This window comes from Aquarana catesbeiana, linkage group LG01, assembly GCF_042186555.1.
Source record: "Aquarana catesbeiana isolate 2022-GZ linkage group LG01, ASM4218655v1, whole genome shotgun sequence".
NCBI classification, from domain to species: domain Eukaryota; kingdom Metazoa; phylum Chordata; class Amphibia; order Anura; family Ranidae; genus Aquarana; species Aquarana catesbeiana.
Window position 1 is genome coordinate 120,395,070 of NC_133324.1, and position 16,153 is coordinate 120,411,222.

Consider the following 16,153-nt stretch of genomic DNA (forward strand, 5'->3'; position numbering starts at 1 on the left):
TAATTGGGGCCAATTTGGACATTTTCACTTAGGGGTGTACTCACTTTTGTTGCCAGTGATTTAGACATTAATGGCTGTGTGTTGAGTTATTTTGAGGGGACAGCAAATTTACATTGTTATACAAGCTGTCCACCCACTACTTTACATTGTAGCAAAGTGTCATTTCTTCAGTGTTGTCACATGAAAAGATATAATAAAATATTTACAAAAATGGGAGGGGTGTACTCACTTTTGGGAGATACTGTATGTAGCTTTGATTAATTTGCCCAAGTTTCTGTACCACATGGATGACCTATAATCTATCATAATGACCATGACTACACTAAACAATATACGTGTAAACTAGCAGTCCAACACTTAATCCATCCAGCATATGAATTCCTTGCACTGGCTTATCACAGGGGAAAAGTAAAAAATAGACAGAAATTATCCATCACAGCCAATCATAGACTTAACACCCTCCTAAGCTGGCCACACACAATACAAGCTGATTGTACAATATTTATGACATTTCCTTTAGAGCTACCAAAACATGTAGTAGAAACTCTCCTTAAACAACCCATTCCCTTGGTATGTAATGTATTGCAAGGTGAATTGCCAGCCATAAACATGTAGCCCAAATTGAGACAGGTTGAGTGTATAATCGTGGGATATCTCTTGCCACCTTTGCTAAGAGAAACAGGTGTCAGAAAAAAATAATAGTAGCAGTACTTACAGACACGGTGGAGCTTGGTGTATTTGTGCCATAGCCTGATGAGGGCAGGGATGCCAAAGACCAGCGTCGTCCATCTGTCCTGTTCAGCAAAAAAAACAAAAAACACGTGTTTTACATGAATATTTAATTGCTCATATTCAGCGACAACTTTTTTTTCTACCATAAATACATACTGCTATATGTCTGTATTGTTACGCTGTTAATCATTACCATACTGCTCTTTCAATGAGCTGTAACAGATTGAGTTACAGAGTAAATGTTGACATATGAGTCTCATAATACTAAACTAAAATGGGCAAAATAATCCAGAAAATGAAAAACTACTTGAGTTACATCTTTGCCAGAAAGGAAATAGACTGCTGCCTATTGAAACCAATTGTTCAAGCCCAAGCTTAAAGGGGAAGTCCACCCTAACAATAAAACCCCTACATCTACAGACATCCACGATCTAAGACTAACCTATCTAACCCTGTAAAGAAGAAACCAGTATACGTACCTTTCTGAAGATAATTCAGTCAGGTCTCAAGTGGCGGAAGCTTTGCAGAGGACACAGCCGGCAACTGCTGTGAAATGAATGGGAAGTGATGTCACCCATAGAGTTACTATGGGGCTTCCATTGTTGGATGTGTCCTCTCTGCACCCGCCTCCACAGCGAAGCCGCCGCTGACAGCTCGGTGTGGGACCAGAGTGGAACGCCTTTAAAAAAGTATGTATACTGATTTCTTCTAAGATAGGTTAGTCTTAGACTGTAGAAGTAGAGTTTTTAGCGTTAGGGTGGAATTATCCTTTAAAATAAGTAAAGACATTAGTATGTATAGTATGAGTAATGCATACCTTTCTTTTCTCTGCTTTTTTTTGGAAAAAAAAAAAAAGTGATAACCCCACAATCCACATTATGGTTTTACAGTCAAAATCCAAAACCAGTTATGAAGGGTAACAGAACAATTATTTTTTACAAAGATGCATAGTATAAGCTAGCACTTTCATCTTTGTCGAAGTTGTTTTGGCAAAGTTTAATCTTTCTAATTTTATAATGGGCTTTTCAAGTACTTACTAAAGTAAATGACTTGGAGCATTAGGCTGATTTTTGTAAGCGTTGCGCCCAATCTGTGCGTTATCTCCCAAGGAATTAGCAATCAATCAATACTGAATGTACGCAGGAGATAAAAATGCTTGCTGCTGCATGCAAAGCTTTTCAAACATGTAAAATCTCTGCAGCTGGTTTACAATGTTTTCCTTTTCTAAAAATGAATAATCCTTTTACTTAAGGCAATTAAAAAAAAAAATCCATCTTTCACATCCTGTTGAAATAGATGAGAGACTTGCAAAATCTAGTAAATCTAGAATTTGTGGACACCTAACCATCACATTTTTTTTTTCATCTCTCATTCAAAAGACCATAAACAAATAAAGAACATCTAATGCAGTAGTCTCCAAACTGTGGCCCCTGGGCCAGTTGCAGACCTTTGCTTGCCTTCATCCGGACCTTGGAGCACTATTCCTCCCACTGATATGACAGTAGGGCACTATTCCTTTCACTTCACTGATGGGGCATGATGCCTTCCACTTCACCAGCAAAAGGACGCCATAACTCCCACTAATACCAATAATGAGGCTCTATACCTCCTCCTACTGACCACAGTAATTCTTTTTACTACCACTGACTACCAAGCCTAAGACATTGTCTACTCCTACTGATGCTGAGGCATTTTCTACCTCCAATGGCCAGAGACCAGCCCTCCTAAAGGACAGTAAACTGGCCATTTTTTTTTTTTAGAAAGTTTGGAGACTGGAGACCCCTGATCTAAAACAAAAACTTTTTGTAGTAGTTTTTTTTCTGCCATGTACAGTATTTCTCATTAGAAAGATTTCCCTTTACTTCTTGTCCTGTAGACTCAATAGAAAGTGAGAGGATCTCGCTCTAAGATTAAAGCGGAGTTACACCCTAAAGTGGAACTTCTGCTCAATTGTCTCCTCCCTCCCTCCGGTTCCACATTTGGCACCTTTCAGGGGGGTATCCTGTTCCCACTTCTGGGAGCCACAGCCACGGCTATTGACGTCACCGCTCGACTCCCTCCTCCTCCCCGTGTCGCCGGGCCAGTAGGAGAGAGGAGCAGAGCTGCATGAGCAGTAGGTTTCCTGGCATGAAGCCGTAAGGCTACACTGCCGGGTTCCCTTACCCGCAATGGAGGCGGCAGCACCCGACAGCTGATGGAAACATCAGTTGCGGTGCCAACATTGCTATACTTACTCCAGGACAGGCAAGCGTCCTTTTATTAAAAGCCAGCAGCTGCAGTATGTGTTATGAAACAGGGGTCCCCACTGGAAGATTTCCCTTCTATTCTTTTTCTGGTGGCAGTGCAAAATATTGGAATTACTCTCACCTCCTGAAAACATTGGCAATCAGGACCTATAGAGAGGACACCCCAATAGACAGCAAAAAAAAAAAGTCTAATTGTGGTTCTTACTACCTACTACCCTATACAGATCTTTAAAAACAAAATATGGACTTCCTACTACATCTTTGGCAGCTATACCAACCTCTATTCTTTTTGGTTAGATTTTCCACAAGATTTTGGCGCATGTCTGTGGGAAATTGAGGCCATTCACCAAAAAGAGCATTTCTGAAGTCAGGTACTGATGTTGGAAGAGAAGATTTTTTACAGTCAGAATTCAAATTAACCCTACGAGTACTGAATACGAGTTGTGGTCAGGGTTCTGGGCAGGCCACTCAGGTTCATCCACACCAAAGTGGTCAAACCATATCCTCATGGACCTGGCTTTGTACACAAGGGCACAGTCATGTAGAACAGAAAAGGACACAAGGTTGGAAGCACACAATTGTCTGAAATGTGCTGGTCTACTATAGAAATGCCAGAACCCTTTAGTAGAAACAATTAAACTCAATATTTTGGAGGCGTGTCCACATACTTTTGAGCACAAAGACAGATGTATTGGTCAAGTGTCCACAAACTTTTGGCCATACAGTGTATGTCCTTTCCATTACAACATATTTTGACTCTCCTACTCGTCCCTCTATGTAGAGATGCAAAAGGTAGTTTCTGCCACAATAATAGCGGTCATAGCAATAAAACTGTATAACAGTCTTACAAACAGCAATATGAACACATAGGCCTGTCGAGATTTTGACATGATAGTAAATAAAAAACTGAATGACAGGGTGTTTATTTAAAAGCAACACCTACTGCGAGCATATGTACAATAAACTCTTCATGCAAATTAATAATTATGAATAATGCCTCCTTTCCGCACAACCTAAGTAATTAGACAAGATTAGGATGCTAATTAGGAGCTATTGAAAGAAAAATTGTGCCCTGTATACTTGGGGACTGTTTTACTACCTTCGTGCAAATGAAAAATGAGCTGAGGCGCTGGGGGAGAAGTTCCTTGGGCTGTCTTGTGGGCTGTTCCCTATAGGGAGACAAGAAGAAAAATGAAGAAGTGTTAATACAAACAACTATATACTGTACATGCAAATATTTACACACATCAATGGCAGTGTGAAAAAAAGAATATGCAAATTCTGTGTAAATGGTGTTCTTTCTGAAGATACCAACATCAAGGTCAAAGCATTAACCTCTCAGCCAGTGTGCTGCCTGTTTTCTTATATCTCCTATATTTAAAGTACAGTACAGTCCGAACAAACAGGCTATCACATCACTGTAATAAATGCAATTAAAAGTCACATTACTGATGAATAAAACCTGCTAAAAAATGTATTTTATCCTTAAGGCGGAACTACACTACATCTGAGCACCACAAACCACAAAACCCTATTTCATTCATTTTGTTTCATTTTCAAAACAAACTCAACCATTCGTCTATGTCTCCTTGCTTTATTTTGCCAAGAAATCACCCCCTAGCATTTTTGTCCCTGGCCATCTTCAGTAAGGGTAGATGATACATGTAACATTTACTTCCTGTGATCCATCTGCCCTTAGCTCAGGCATGCAGGCAGGAGGGTGTGATTAGCTGAGAAAACCCTTCCTCCCCCCAGAGGACTCCTGGGATGTATGACATCATTTGCCTAAGCTAGAAAATCAGGGAGTAACTGAAAAAATGAAAAAAAAAAATAAAACTTTCCTATCCATTTTGCTAATGCTAGCAGCATAAGAATTACAAAAGTCAGTGCTGACAGAGAGTTCCACTTTAACTGCAATTACTCAGCTCAATGGTCTCTTAGCAGGGCAGGGGATGTGGTCCTATGTGATAAGATTTTTGACAATGTGACTCCTTCCAGAATCCACAGTCAATCATGATAGGGGGTGTGATGGTCTGTGATCTCAAAGCCTGACTATGGAACAGCAGGCTCGCTATGCATCTGCACAGAGTCCTGCTTCTGGTTGTGAATGCACATATCTGTCAACACTACCACAGCACGTGCAACTATGGCTAGCACTGACATAAGACAAGAATGGGGGCTGGATGGTGAAAACTGTCAGAATCACCCTGTATTGTAATATATACACACACACACATTATATATACATATACACATACATACATACACACACACACACACACACACACACACACACACACACACACACACACACACACAGAGTATCTATTGATTGTATAAGGGAGAAAGTAATTGAACTAATGCATTTGTTATTTTACTAAATATTCAGTGCAACAATACTGTTCATTTTCTGCCAATTACCATTTGCACTAGTTGCATTTTGATCAGCACCCATTCCTTACTTCATCACACGTTAATACATAGTATAGTTAGTTTAAATTGCATGTCTATTCTTCTTTATAAAGTGGAGGTAAGTCATTGGCGAGCCAGCAATCCAAAGAAGTCATACACGCCTTCTTCGTTAACAGATCACACAGCAAGGAAAATGTTAAAGTGTATTAGGCAAGTAAGCCGTTAATCATACTGATTGCTGTGGTTAAGGCATTGCACACCTAATCTGTGTTCACATTTCCCTGCTATATTATCTAGTAGTTTACGTAAATAAGGCCTTTTATGGGCACTTATTTGGGAAAGCTTATTGGGAAAGCTCCCTCATGTATGACTGTTGAGAAAAGTATAGGCTGTGGTGAATTTGTTGCAAAATTAACTCCAGTGATACTTTATTCAAATGTCAGTGATCAAAAAAGAATGCATCTAATTTAAAATTTAGTCTATAGGAAATTTAAAAAGGTCTAATCAGTCTTTGTTGATAAATCATTTCCTTTACAAAATAATCCTTAACAAAATAATTAAATAACCCTATTAAATATAAGGAGTATAAGAGAGACAATAGCATTTTAAGGAACTGTTCCATAGTATTCTTTTAGATGCACATCAAACTGAACTACACAACATGCTCTGCAAGCCGAACTATGCAACTCTTTGCTGGTCATTCAGGGGATCAAACCACTATTACCACCACCAAGTAAAGTATACTACCTGAGGGGTGTAGTTGTGGATCATATTATGGCTGATTATTGATCTTGGTTATTGCTTGCATACTGAGAATAATCTTTTGGTAATTCCTCCTGTTATGATACATTATATTGACTTATAGTCATTGGGGCATCACTAGATGGCTCTTACTTTAAACCATAAGCGCACCTGTACCTAGAACATTAATCTAGTTGTGACCCGTGGATAGGGAGTTGGTGCTCCCCTTTCTCCCTTGATCTATGGGGATGGGGTCAAAGCACTAATCCAGTAGACCTTTGTTGACAGTAGCCTCCTGTATTTCAGCATGCTTACTAAACTTTCTCCCGAAGAAAGAGTTCTCATCTGTGTTCCCGAAGAAGAGGCACTTGATTCCAGGAAACACGTTAGGGGCCAGTCCATCCCCAGTTGGATACAGAACTCTGCCTATCCCTATCCACTTCTGTCCCTCTCCACATGCATACATACATTTACTGTATTTTTAGCAAAACAATGGTGCTGCCCACAAACTGTGAAGAGAAGGAGCTCTTGGGAGATGTAGTTTTGGAAGTGTACCTACATCGGTAGGAACCGACCACTTAGCAGTTGCCACTGCAAGACTGCAAAATGAAGAAGTCCTAAAAACAATCCTGTCCTAGGTTGACAACACTTCTCCCACCATACACACAGTACAGTAAATGTGCACTGTAATCTTATAAAAGGATGCATCTTACTGGCAGAATCGCCAGATTAGAATAAAGTAAACAATCCTAGTACAGCTATTATATCTAAGTGGTAATATATTTTGTTCTTTAAATACATTTTAGAACTTTTCAAATTCTTCTGTTGCAGCACAACCCCCCTGTGAAAGTCATCAATGTCATTCTACGGCTATCATGTACCAAATCCCTGCTGATTCCTTGGAGAAATATGATGATTATCAAGGGCTTTTAACAAAAACATTCAGCGGTGGCATGTATGTGGTATCATATGAAGTACATAGAGCCCTGTAAATTGAAGAATCATTCTGTAATCTGTTCAGCCTTCATATTACCACTGAAACCGAAACAAAGGACAAATCCTTACAAACCCAGATGATAGAATGCACTTTTCGGCTACAATTACATCGCTCCAACTACCACTCTTTTGAAGGGTGTCCCCTTCTTGGACATCCATTTCCTTATACAGGTGTGCTTTTGGCAGATTTCTATGGATAAACTGATGCAGGAGCTTTAATATATTCCCGGTTTCCTTTGAATGAATTTACTGCAGTTAACAGCTTAATATAAAAGAGATTAGGTGGATATCCAGGCATGGTTATGAGAGATCCCTAAATACTGAGCTGTGCTTTGCTCAGGATAATTTCAAAATAGAAAGTTGATGCTGAACTCCAAACGAACACAGAATTGAAATACCTTCACGGGGACTGCTATACCTGCCTGTAATTCAGTGCAGACACCCATGTGATACAGAGTCCTAAATCTTCAACTGCAGAGCCATGCCTGTACTTCTCTGCTGACTATATTTTGTATCATTTAGGAACACATTTTTGAAGATTAAACAGATTAGGAAGATTTTTTTATTATTTATTAAGTATGCTTAATAAAGTGTTAACATAACAATATTGACATTTATTTCTCTCCCTTTTGCCCAATGTCTACATAGAATCTGCATAAATGTGACATATCTATGACATACACCGATCAGACACAACTTTATGACCACTGACAGGCTAAGTGAATAATATTAATGGCATCTGAAATTCGGTGAGCTATAGAAGACAGCAAGTAAACATGTAGTCCATGAAGCTGATGAGTTGAAAGCAGAGAAAATGGGCATAGCAGTTTGTTAGTTTGTTGTGTATGGGGCTGTGTAGTCACAGACCAGTCAGGGTGCCCATATGCTGACCCTTGTCCACAGTCAATGCCCACCCTACAATGGGCATGTCCGCATCGGAACTGGACAACAGAGCAATAGAAGAAGGTGGCCTGGTCTGATCAGAATGCCCTTAGAGGTCTAGTGGAGTCTACGTTTCAACAGGTCAGGGCTATTTTGGCGGCAAAAGGGAGAACTACTCAATATTAGGCGAGTCATCATAAAGATACATACACACTATCTCTCTCTCGCGCTATATATATATATATATATATATATATATATATATATATATATATATATATACACACACACACACACACACACACACACACACACACAAACTGTATATATGAAGCAGGCAGTGAATGCACTCAATGGGACTTACAACAGGAATCATTTTACAACATGGTTTAATCACTTTCAATGTTTCAAATTGTCTTGAGAAAGGCAGGCTGTGCCCTGCCAAAACGTTAACACTGCTTAAACTACATTGGAAAGTTCCTCCTGTTGTAAGTTCCGTTAGTTGAACCTACTACAGTGTACATGACAACCCCATCAGACTGTAATTATTCTTTTTGGTAATTACTTCCTTAGTTTACAATAATTTCAATAAAAATTGTATTATTCTAGTTAAAGTGGTAGAAAACAAAAAATTCCTTCAAGACAATGGCATAATGTGCTAGTATGCATCGCATACTAGCAATGCATACTAGCACATTATGAGAAACTTCCCTTAGAACAAAGACCTTCAGCGCCACAATGTCACCGCTGAGAGGGCTGACATCTTCCCTCGGTCTTCCTTCTGGGTTTGCGGCCTTTATCTACATGAGTGGCCAAGGAGTGATAATTTCACTCCTGCGCATGCACCTGGGAGCCGCCATTTACGGCACGGGTTCTGAAGGTCCAGCACTGTAAGCCAAACCTTCAGAGCGCATGCATTGGTGATATTATCGGCTGTATGCGCTCTGAATATCTACTAAACCGTGCAAGTTTAGGAGATATTCACGGTACCTACAGGTAAACTTTATTTATAGGCTTACCTGTAGGTACAAGTGGTATAATAGAGTTTACTACCACTTTAACTTATTGTGTGCCTGTTTATTTTTATTTACACATTGCACTTTTCCATACAGCCAATTTAGGGGGATATGCCAGTCTACTGTTGCCTTCAATCAGTATAACTACATCTATGCATATTTATCTAAAGGGACAGATGATAGAAGAAAAAGGAGGAATACAGTTGATTGTGTGGTATCTCAAAACCACTTTCCCTACATTCCTTTTTGGGAAAAAAAAAAATCCTAAAAATGTTTCTACTTTTTCCCTTCAAAATCATCTATCATTTGCATACTGCATATAGAGGAATATACACAACTTTCAGTTTTATTGGGCTATTTGTTTTTTTTTGTTTACATATCCTTCACCAACATCATGGACTCCATGTTGGCCCAATATTGTATGTATTTACATGTCCTTTATACTTTTGCCACAAGTGTCAAAAACATATTAGCAGAATTTACAAGATATGACCCATTGGATTCACTTTCCCATGGATGCTAAAAAACTATACGTTAACAAAACAACACGTTATACAAAGGACAAAGCTCGAATAGCGTTTTAACATGATCATAAAGGCATATTGTCTAAATTACATTTAGATGAAGTCACCATTTAGTCTTTCTTTTATAAACAGATGAACCAAACAGATCAAAGAATTCAATACAGTAATATTGTTATTTCCTAGCTAACAGCTAAATCCTATTCAAACCTAATACTATTTCATAATATTACAACCATTTATCTGCAGAGCATTAAAACATATTAGAGTTTGTTATGTGTTGAGTAAGAAGAATGAAAGCCTTTGATATGAAGAACTAGATGATAAAACACTTCCAGCATAATGTCTCTAGTATATGCATACTACAAATATATAAATGGACTCCGCCACAAGCCCTTCACATCACATTCACTGCACGTCAATCAGTCTGGCCACCTTTGTATGTGACCACATGGTCAAAAATGACTATTAGAATCTGTCTTATTACTTTCCTTTTTTGTTGCAAAGAAAATGTATAAAAGGGATTAAAACAAGTTCTATCATTTTGTGTTGATAAAGTGGAAATATAGATGATATACAGTATGGTGTCAATTAGTTTATAAAAAGACTGGACAGTGTCTCTTAAAGAGTAGTGCTGTTCCAGTTCTCCTACACGGAGGCCACACTGCTCCAGCTGTGGGTTCCAATCCCTCTCTGGGCCTTGTCTTCACCCACAGACACAAACAAGCAAACTAATGAGGCCACACTACAAACATCAGCTTTATTAGAACAAGCAGAGATTATATTCTGCTTGCAGCTTTCCTCTGATGCTTTCCCTCCTTGGTGGGAAGACCATTACTTAGCATATTTGGACAGGGTCTACCTCCTTTAGTCTATGACTGACGCACAGCTCATGCAGATTCAGAGCAAAGAAAATCTTCATAGGACCATGAGAACTGAAATTCAATTCCTAATTCAGACCTATTAAGCAATAACATATAGAGCAATCAGCAATGTCCACAAATATGGGTGATGCTCACAAACTGAAATAAAAACTAAACAAAAGCACAGAGGCAACAGTAACCGTATTAGTCTCACAGCACACTAGCTTTTTAAACTCCTAACAGCTACTTTGAGTGGGTTTTTTCTTCCCCTATAAGCGAATAGTTTTATCCTATGTAGCCATGCACATTATTATAGGCTAGAAGTGTTTTTCAAGCTCCAGCTTCTAGGAGAAGAAAAAAAAACTAACTTTTTTTTGCGTTTTAAGGAGCGATTTGCCCGCTGACAAAAAGCTTACAGTTCCTAAAAACTGTTGAAACAAACAAAATTGCAATAGTGTTGTGCTACTCACAAAAATTAAAAGATGACGCATAAAGCAGCCAGCATCCACAATGTAGTAACAAAGCAAAATAGATGGGTGATAAAAGTCACATATATGTGCACCGTTCTCCTAAAAACTGTTAACTGCTGCCAAGCACAGGTTTCCAGCGTTTTTTTTTTTTTTTTTAGCCAGCCGCCCACCGGCATCTTTAACAACCAGTGTATAAGGATGAGCTCCGGCGTGTTCGCATGCTGCACGTGCCGATCCCGCCAGGAAGTCGGCACGGCGCAGCGCTAATCACAGGCAGTGAGACATTTCCCGATGTGTGGCTGCAGAGCTCGGGAAATGTCTCACTGCCTGTGATTAGCGCTGCGCCGTGCCGACTTCCTGGCGGGATCGGCACGTGCAGCATGCGAACACGCCGGAGCTCATCCTTACCAGTGTATACCTGGTTGTCAAGGAGCAGACCAGCAAGCCGCCCGCTGAGTACTTAACAACAGATGACTCTTCAGCTGTCAGATGGGTTTCCTGCTGACAGCTGAATGTAAACAAAACAGTTGCCAGCAATAAAAATTTAGGAAAAAACAGCGTGTGGATCCATCCCCCCCCCCCTTTTTCGGCACGGATTTTAAGGGAAACCCCACACTAACAAAGAAAAAATATGGCGTGGTTTCGCCAGCTGTTTGTATTCAGCTGTCAGTGGGGAATACCATTGAAAGCTAATGAGTCATCTGTTGTCAAGAATGTGGTGGCCGGCTTTTCACTGATCGTTAAGGATGCCGGTGGCCACCCGCTCCTTAACAAAAATGCTATATCACTCCTAAATACTTTTGAAAACACTTCTAAACATTGCAAAAACACTGGCAAAAAATGCTAAATGTTAGTGTTTTTTTAGCGGATTTTGCACATCTAGTGTGCATGGAACCTAACCTTTTTTTTCATGGATAAGGGGTTTTACTTTTAAGGACAAAGCTATGCGATGTGGCCAGTTCAGGCGAGTATGTTGTAGAGCAGTGGTCATCAACCCTGTACTGGGCCCACTAACAGGCCAGGTTTTATGTATTACCTTGTGGAGATGCAGACTAGAATACTGCAATCACTGAGCAGCAAAATGATATCACCTGTGATGTATTTCAGTTATTTTGCAAACCTGGCCTGTTAGTGGGCCCTGAGGACAGGATTGATGACCACTGTTATAGAGTACATACCAACACGCACACACCCCTTTGGATATCGCTGGAATGCTTTTTTTTTTTTTCTATTTATCTAGCATTACTATGGTAAAACTAGTAATAAATAATTACCAAAAGTCTGTTTATAAAAACACATTAGAAATGAGCCTGGCATTTAAAAAAAAAAAAAAAAAAATCAAAGTCCGATACATGACCTTCATCTGCCACCGTACTCCTGTCTGCATTCATCCACCCATCTGTAAGTGAATTCCTGGGTGACTGTGAAATGAAAAGTGATGCCAGTGAATTCCCTGCCCATATGTGCAACGCTCACTTATTACTTAAATCCTGCTGTTTCCAGGGAGTTCTTGGCCGCTGTATGTTGCACGATAATGTCGATATACTGCAGAGATTATAGCTGGTACTTCTGCCCTGCTAAAGGAATACTAAGTAGCGGGCAGGCAGCAGATAGGTAATTAACTCATCTTTCCTGGGGGAAAAGATGCAAAATGGATAGGTAATCAGCATACGAAACTGGCTCTTCCCCCAACCGCCTCACACAGGGTGCCTCATTTGGGAAGTTGTTATTGGTAAGAAATGTATATCCTGATTAATTAAATGCTTGCATTGTTTAGTAATTAGCCATGTGAAGTAGTATGTCTTCACTTTAGAGGGGAAAGGAATGCAAATCTTTCAGAGAAGACATATGTTGAACTCACTCTTTAAATTATTAATGCACTTTTAATAGCTGTCTACACTAAAAAACAGGAACGCGTGATGAGCCGAATGGATATTAGCACCAAGGGATTACAAGGATTAATTATAATTGATATTGGGAACTGCTGACAGAGAGGAAGGTGGTAATTCAAAATAATCAGAAATGGCCAATCATAACTCAAATGTTGCGCCGATCAGACACATAAATGCATCACATAGCGGGACACTACTTTATTTGATTATAATGTACTCTTCCTCTATAGATGGGACAAAAATATGAACTGGCAACATTTTCAACTACTGATGAGTTAAACCTCAATCCTAGATTGAATTTCCCATAAACATTGATAATTTAAAGCAAACCTGTGCTTTACTCATAGGGGAGCATGTGGCTCCCTCTCATGTGACACTATAACTGCCTGGGGATTGGCCACTCTGGCACACAGTTCTGTCAAATGAGGGCAAAAGAGTGTCCTCAGTCCTATTCAAGCCCCAAAGTGGGACTAGGAGCTTACACAAGGCTTCCTTTCCTAATTCGCAGCAACTAAACTGAGCAACAGGTGAGCAAAAGCAAGATGGGACTGGCATTAAAGTTGACCTGCTGTGGTCTGCATAAAGCAAGAGAAAATGTAATCTACCTCAAGTTGTTTGTCTCTGGCTTCAATGCTTCAAGTCACTGACCCAGAAAAAGCATGCAGCCAGTAAAGCTGAACTGAACATCAGTGATTCAAAGCTGAACTCTGGGGAGATTTCAAAGTTACCCTTGCAGGGTGCCCAACAACTGCATTGCTAGGATAAATGTTCATTTTATCGTTTTTATTTAGCTTATTCATTGTTTTCCTGGCAGACAGCAAGCTTGTCTCCGATGCTCCAGGTTGTGTGCAGAACTTTGATGTACCCATGTAAGGTCCTCATAGAGGTCCATTCAACAGAACCACCCAGTTGACAAAAGTCGATTTAAGAAATCAGGAGCTAAGCAGAAGGCGAACAGTAACTATTGTTTTCAGGCAGACATGAGTGCTGTGGTTGCTTGATTACAGTAGCCAGCAGTGGAGATTCCTTGGTGCACACCATTTGCGTGGATGGGGAAATCAACTGATTTTTTTTTTCACATTTAGCCTGTGGGCTAAACAAGAGAAAATTGAGCCATGTATACTGGCCTTTATAATGCATGACTGTTGGCTCTGCATTGTATGTGATGACATGAGAATGTGTGTGAGTAACAAAGTGGTGAAGGAAGATGCTTCATGAAACTGTTCCCACATAGAGGAGGAAACACTGCAGGACCAAGGGTAAGGTAGGTAAAACTTTTTTTTTTAATGTTCGCCCCAAACAAAACTACTCACTGACTTATTTGAATTAAAAGAGGGAGTGCATTGTTTTTAATGAGTCAAATAACAGACTTGCAGTAAAGCTTCACCTTTGTGCAGCACTGCAATGAAAAGAAGCGGAGCCTGCATATCCAATGAGAAATATGGCTACCAATGTATGCAATAAAATTACAAGTTATATGTAGAAACAGGACCAATACTCATAAGATTTATTTAACACACAATAATAAAGGTTTTTGAGTATACTTCCACTGAAACCTGAGGAGGAGGAGGAAAAAACACAAATAACCTCCATTTTTTTTCCTAATCATCTGCAGGCTGCAAATTACCCATCAAAGGTACCCTGAAATCTTGCTAGAATTTCCACTACAGTTAGACATCCATGGTAGTATTCTAAGTGATGAGTAAGGATATTCTAGAATGATCTTTGCAGCATTACCTTGCTTACCTCAATTCTGTCATAGGGTCATCTATTCGGGTATATAGCACCCATTTTATGCCTCGTTTCCACTGAGCGGATTGGTTCGGTTTGGTACGCTATTTTGGGTGTTTCCATTATGAAAGCGGCCCATACAACCGAACCGAACCGCTCCATTCAGGGTCCTGCTTCAGATGTGGGGCCATAGAAAATGGAACGGTTCGGTTAGGGCGGAGCTACGATACATTCCACTGATTGGCTGACAGAAAACCCTCTGCTGTGCTATGCTGAGGCATTTTTTCTAAACCCTGTATGGCCCCTGGCGGTCCCACTTGCAGTGGAAACGTTCACCAGAATAGACCGGACCATTCTAGGCCATTCAAACTGTAACGACCCGAACCGATCCGCTCAGTGGAAACGAGGCATTAGATGAATGCCTGAGACTTAACCGATATATCTAAGAAGAAACATTGTTTTGTCATCTTATGATTTACATGATATCAATGGGAATTTTCAGAAGCACCAGGAAGGTGCCAGCTTTATCTTGTGAAACGTATAGTAGACATGATGGGCATGTACGATTATGTAATCAAGTGATGATTATTATTTGATAATTGGTTGACTATGATTACATAATAAATCATCTGTAATGGCCAATGATGTCTGGCTTGTTGATTATCTTAATTGCAGAGTACACAAAAACTATGGGGTCAATTCACTAACAGTTAAATAATGCTAAAAAAATGTTTTTCATTGCTAAAGCAGTACCTCCCTCCCAACTTGATTTGCAAACAAATGGTAAAGCTTTTAAACCAAGGTCAAGCCTGTAAAGTTTATGAACTTTGATATTTCTCAACAATCGCAACAATAAAGAAATAATCACACTGCAGTTTTTTTTTTTTGAGTATTTGTCTATGCAATTTGTTTGCCAATATTGGCAAGTAAGAATGACGTTTCATCTAGATATATAGAACAATTTTAACACAAATTACTTTTGTAATACTAGTTGTCAGAAACGGTAATCTGTTTTTGTCTGCAGTGTAGATTACTGCAATGGAACCCCTGCTGCACAGACTATAAAAACACATTTATCACTTGTCACTACTAATAATAAGTTATGTTAAAGGTTTACAGGTCAAATGTCTTGTGTAATTAAAAATGTTATTTGATATAAAAGAAAAAGGCAATAGATACTGGCTGGCATGAAAACTGGTAAAGTTAAATAAATGGAGTTGCAACAAAACATAAAAAGGAAAGAACCTACTTCCATACCATCCAATACATCCACTATGAAACTCATTGTCTGACACCATCTAGTGCTTAATTTCCCCCATTCCAGGGTAGGGGGAGACACTCACTTCACCATCTCAGCAATTTAGTTTAGCTTTCCTGTTGGGTGCAGGGTGACTGCTTATGCAAATGGCAAAAATGAAATTTGCATAGAAACCTTGGGGGCTCTGTGGTGTAGATGGGGCCTAAAATGTAATACATAAAGGGTGTGATTTATTGCAGTGTCTGATAACCAGTTTTAGGTTATGATAACGGAGAGTTTCTAACTAATAAGAATAAAATGCACTGAAGCTTATCAGTCCTCAGATGTGATGGTTGCATTTGTTTTTTTCTGGCCTTTTCCCTTTACTTTTACAAGGTGATCCTGCCTGTAACC

The 16,153-nt window shown here is 39.5% G+C and overlaps 1 protein-coding gene across 8 annotated transcripts in view; it reads right to left on the minus strand.

Moving 5' to 3' along the window:
* The window catches only part of MAST4 (microtubule associated serine/threonine kinase family member 4), an 865,092-nt gene that overhangs the window by 135,903 nt on the left and 713,036 nt on the right, over positions 1 to 16,153 (minus strand). For all 8 annotated transcript variants that reach the window (XM_073623363.1, XM_073623355.1, XM_073623371.1 and 5 more), the window contains 2 exons: positions 4,078 to 4,147; positions 716 to 794 (listed from right to left, as the gene is read on the minus strand). In XM_073623363.1, coding sequence (XP_073479464.1) covers positions 716 to 794; positions 4,078 to 4,147 — 149 coding nt within the window. The remainder of the gene's footprint in view (positions 1 to 715; positions 795 to 4,077; positions 4,148 to 16,153) is intronic.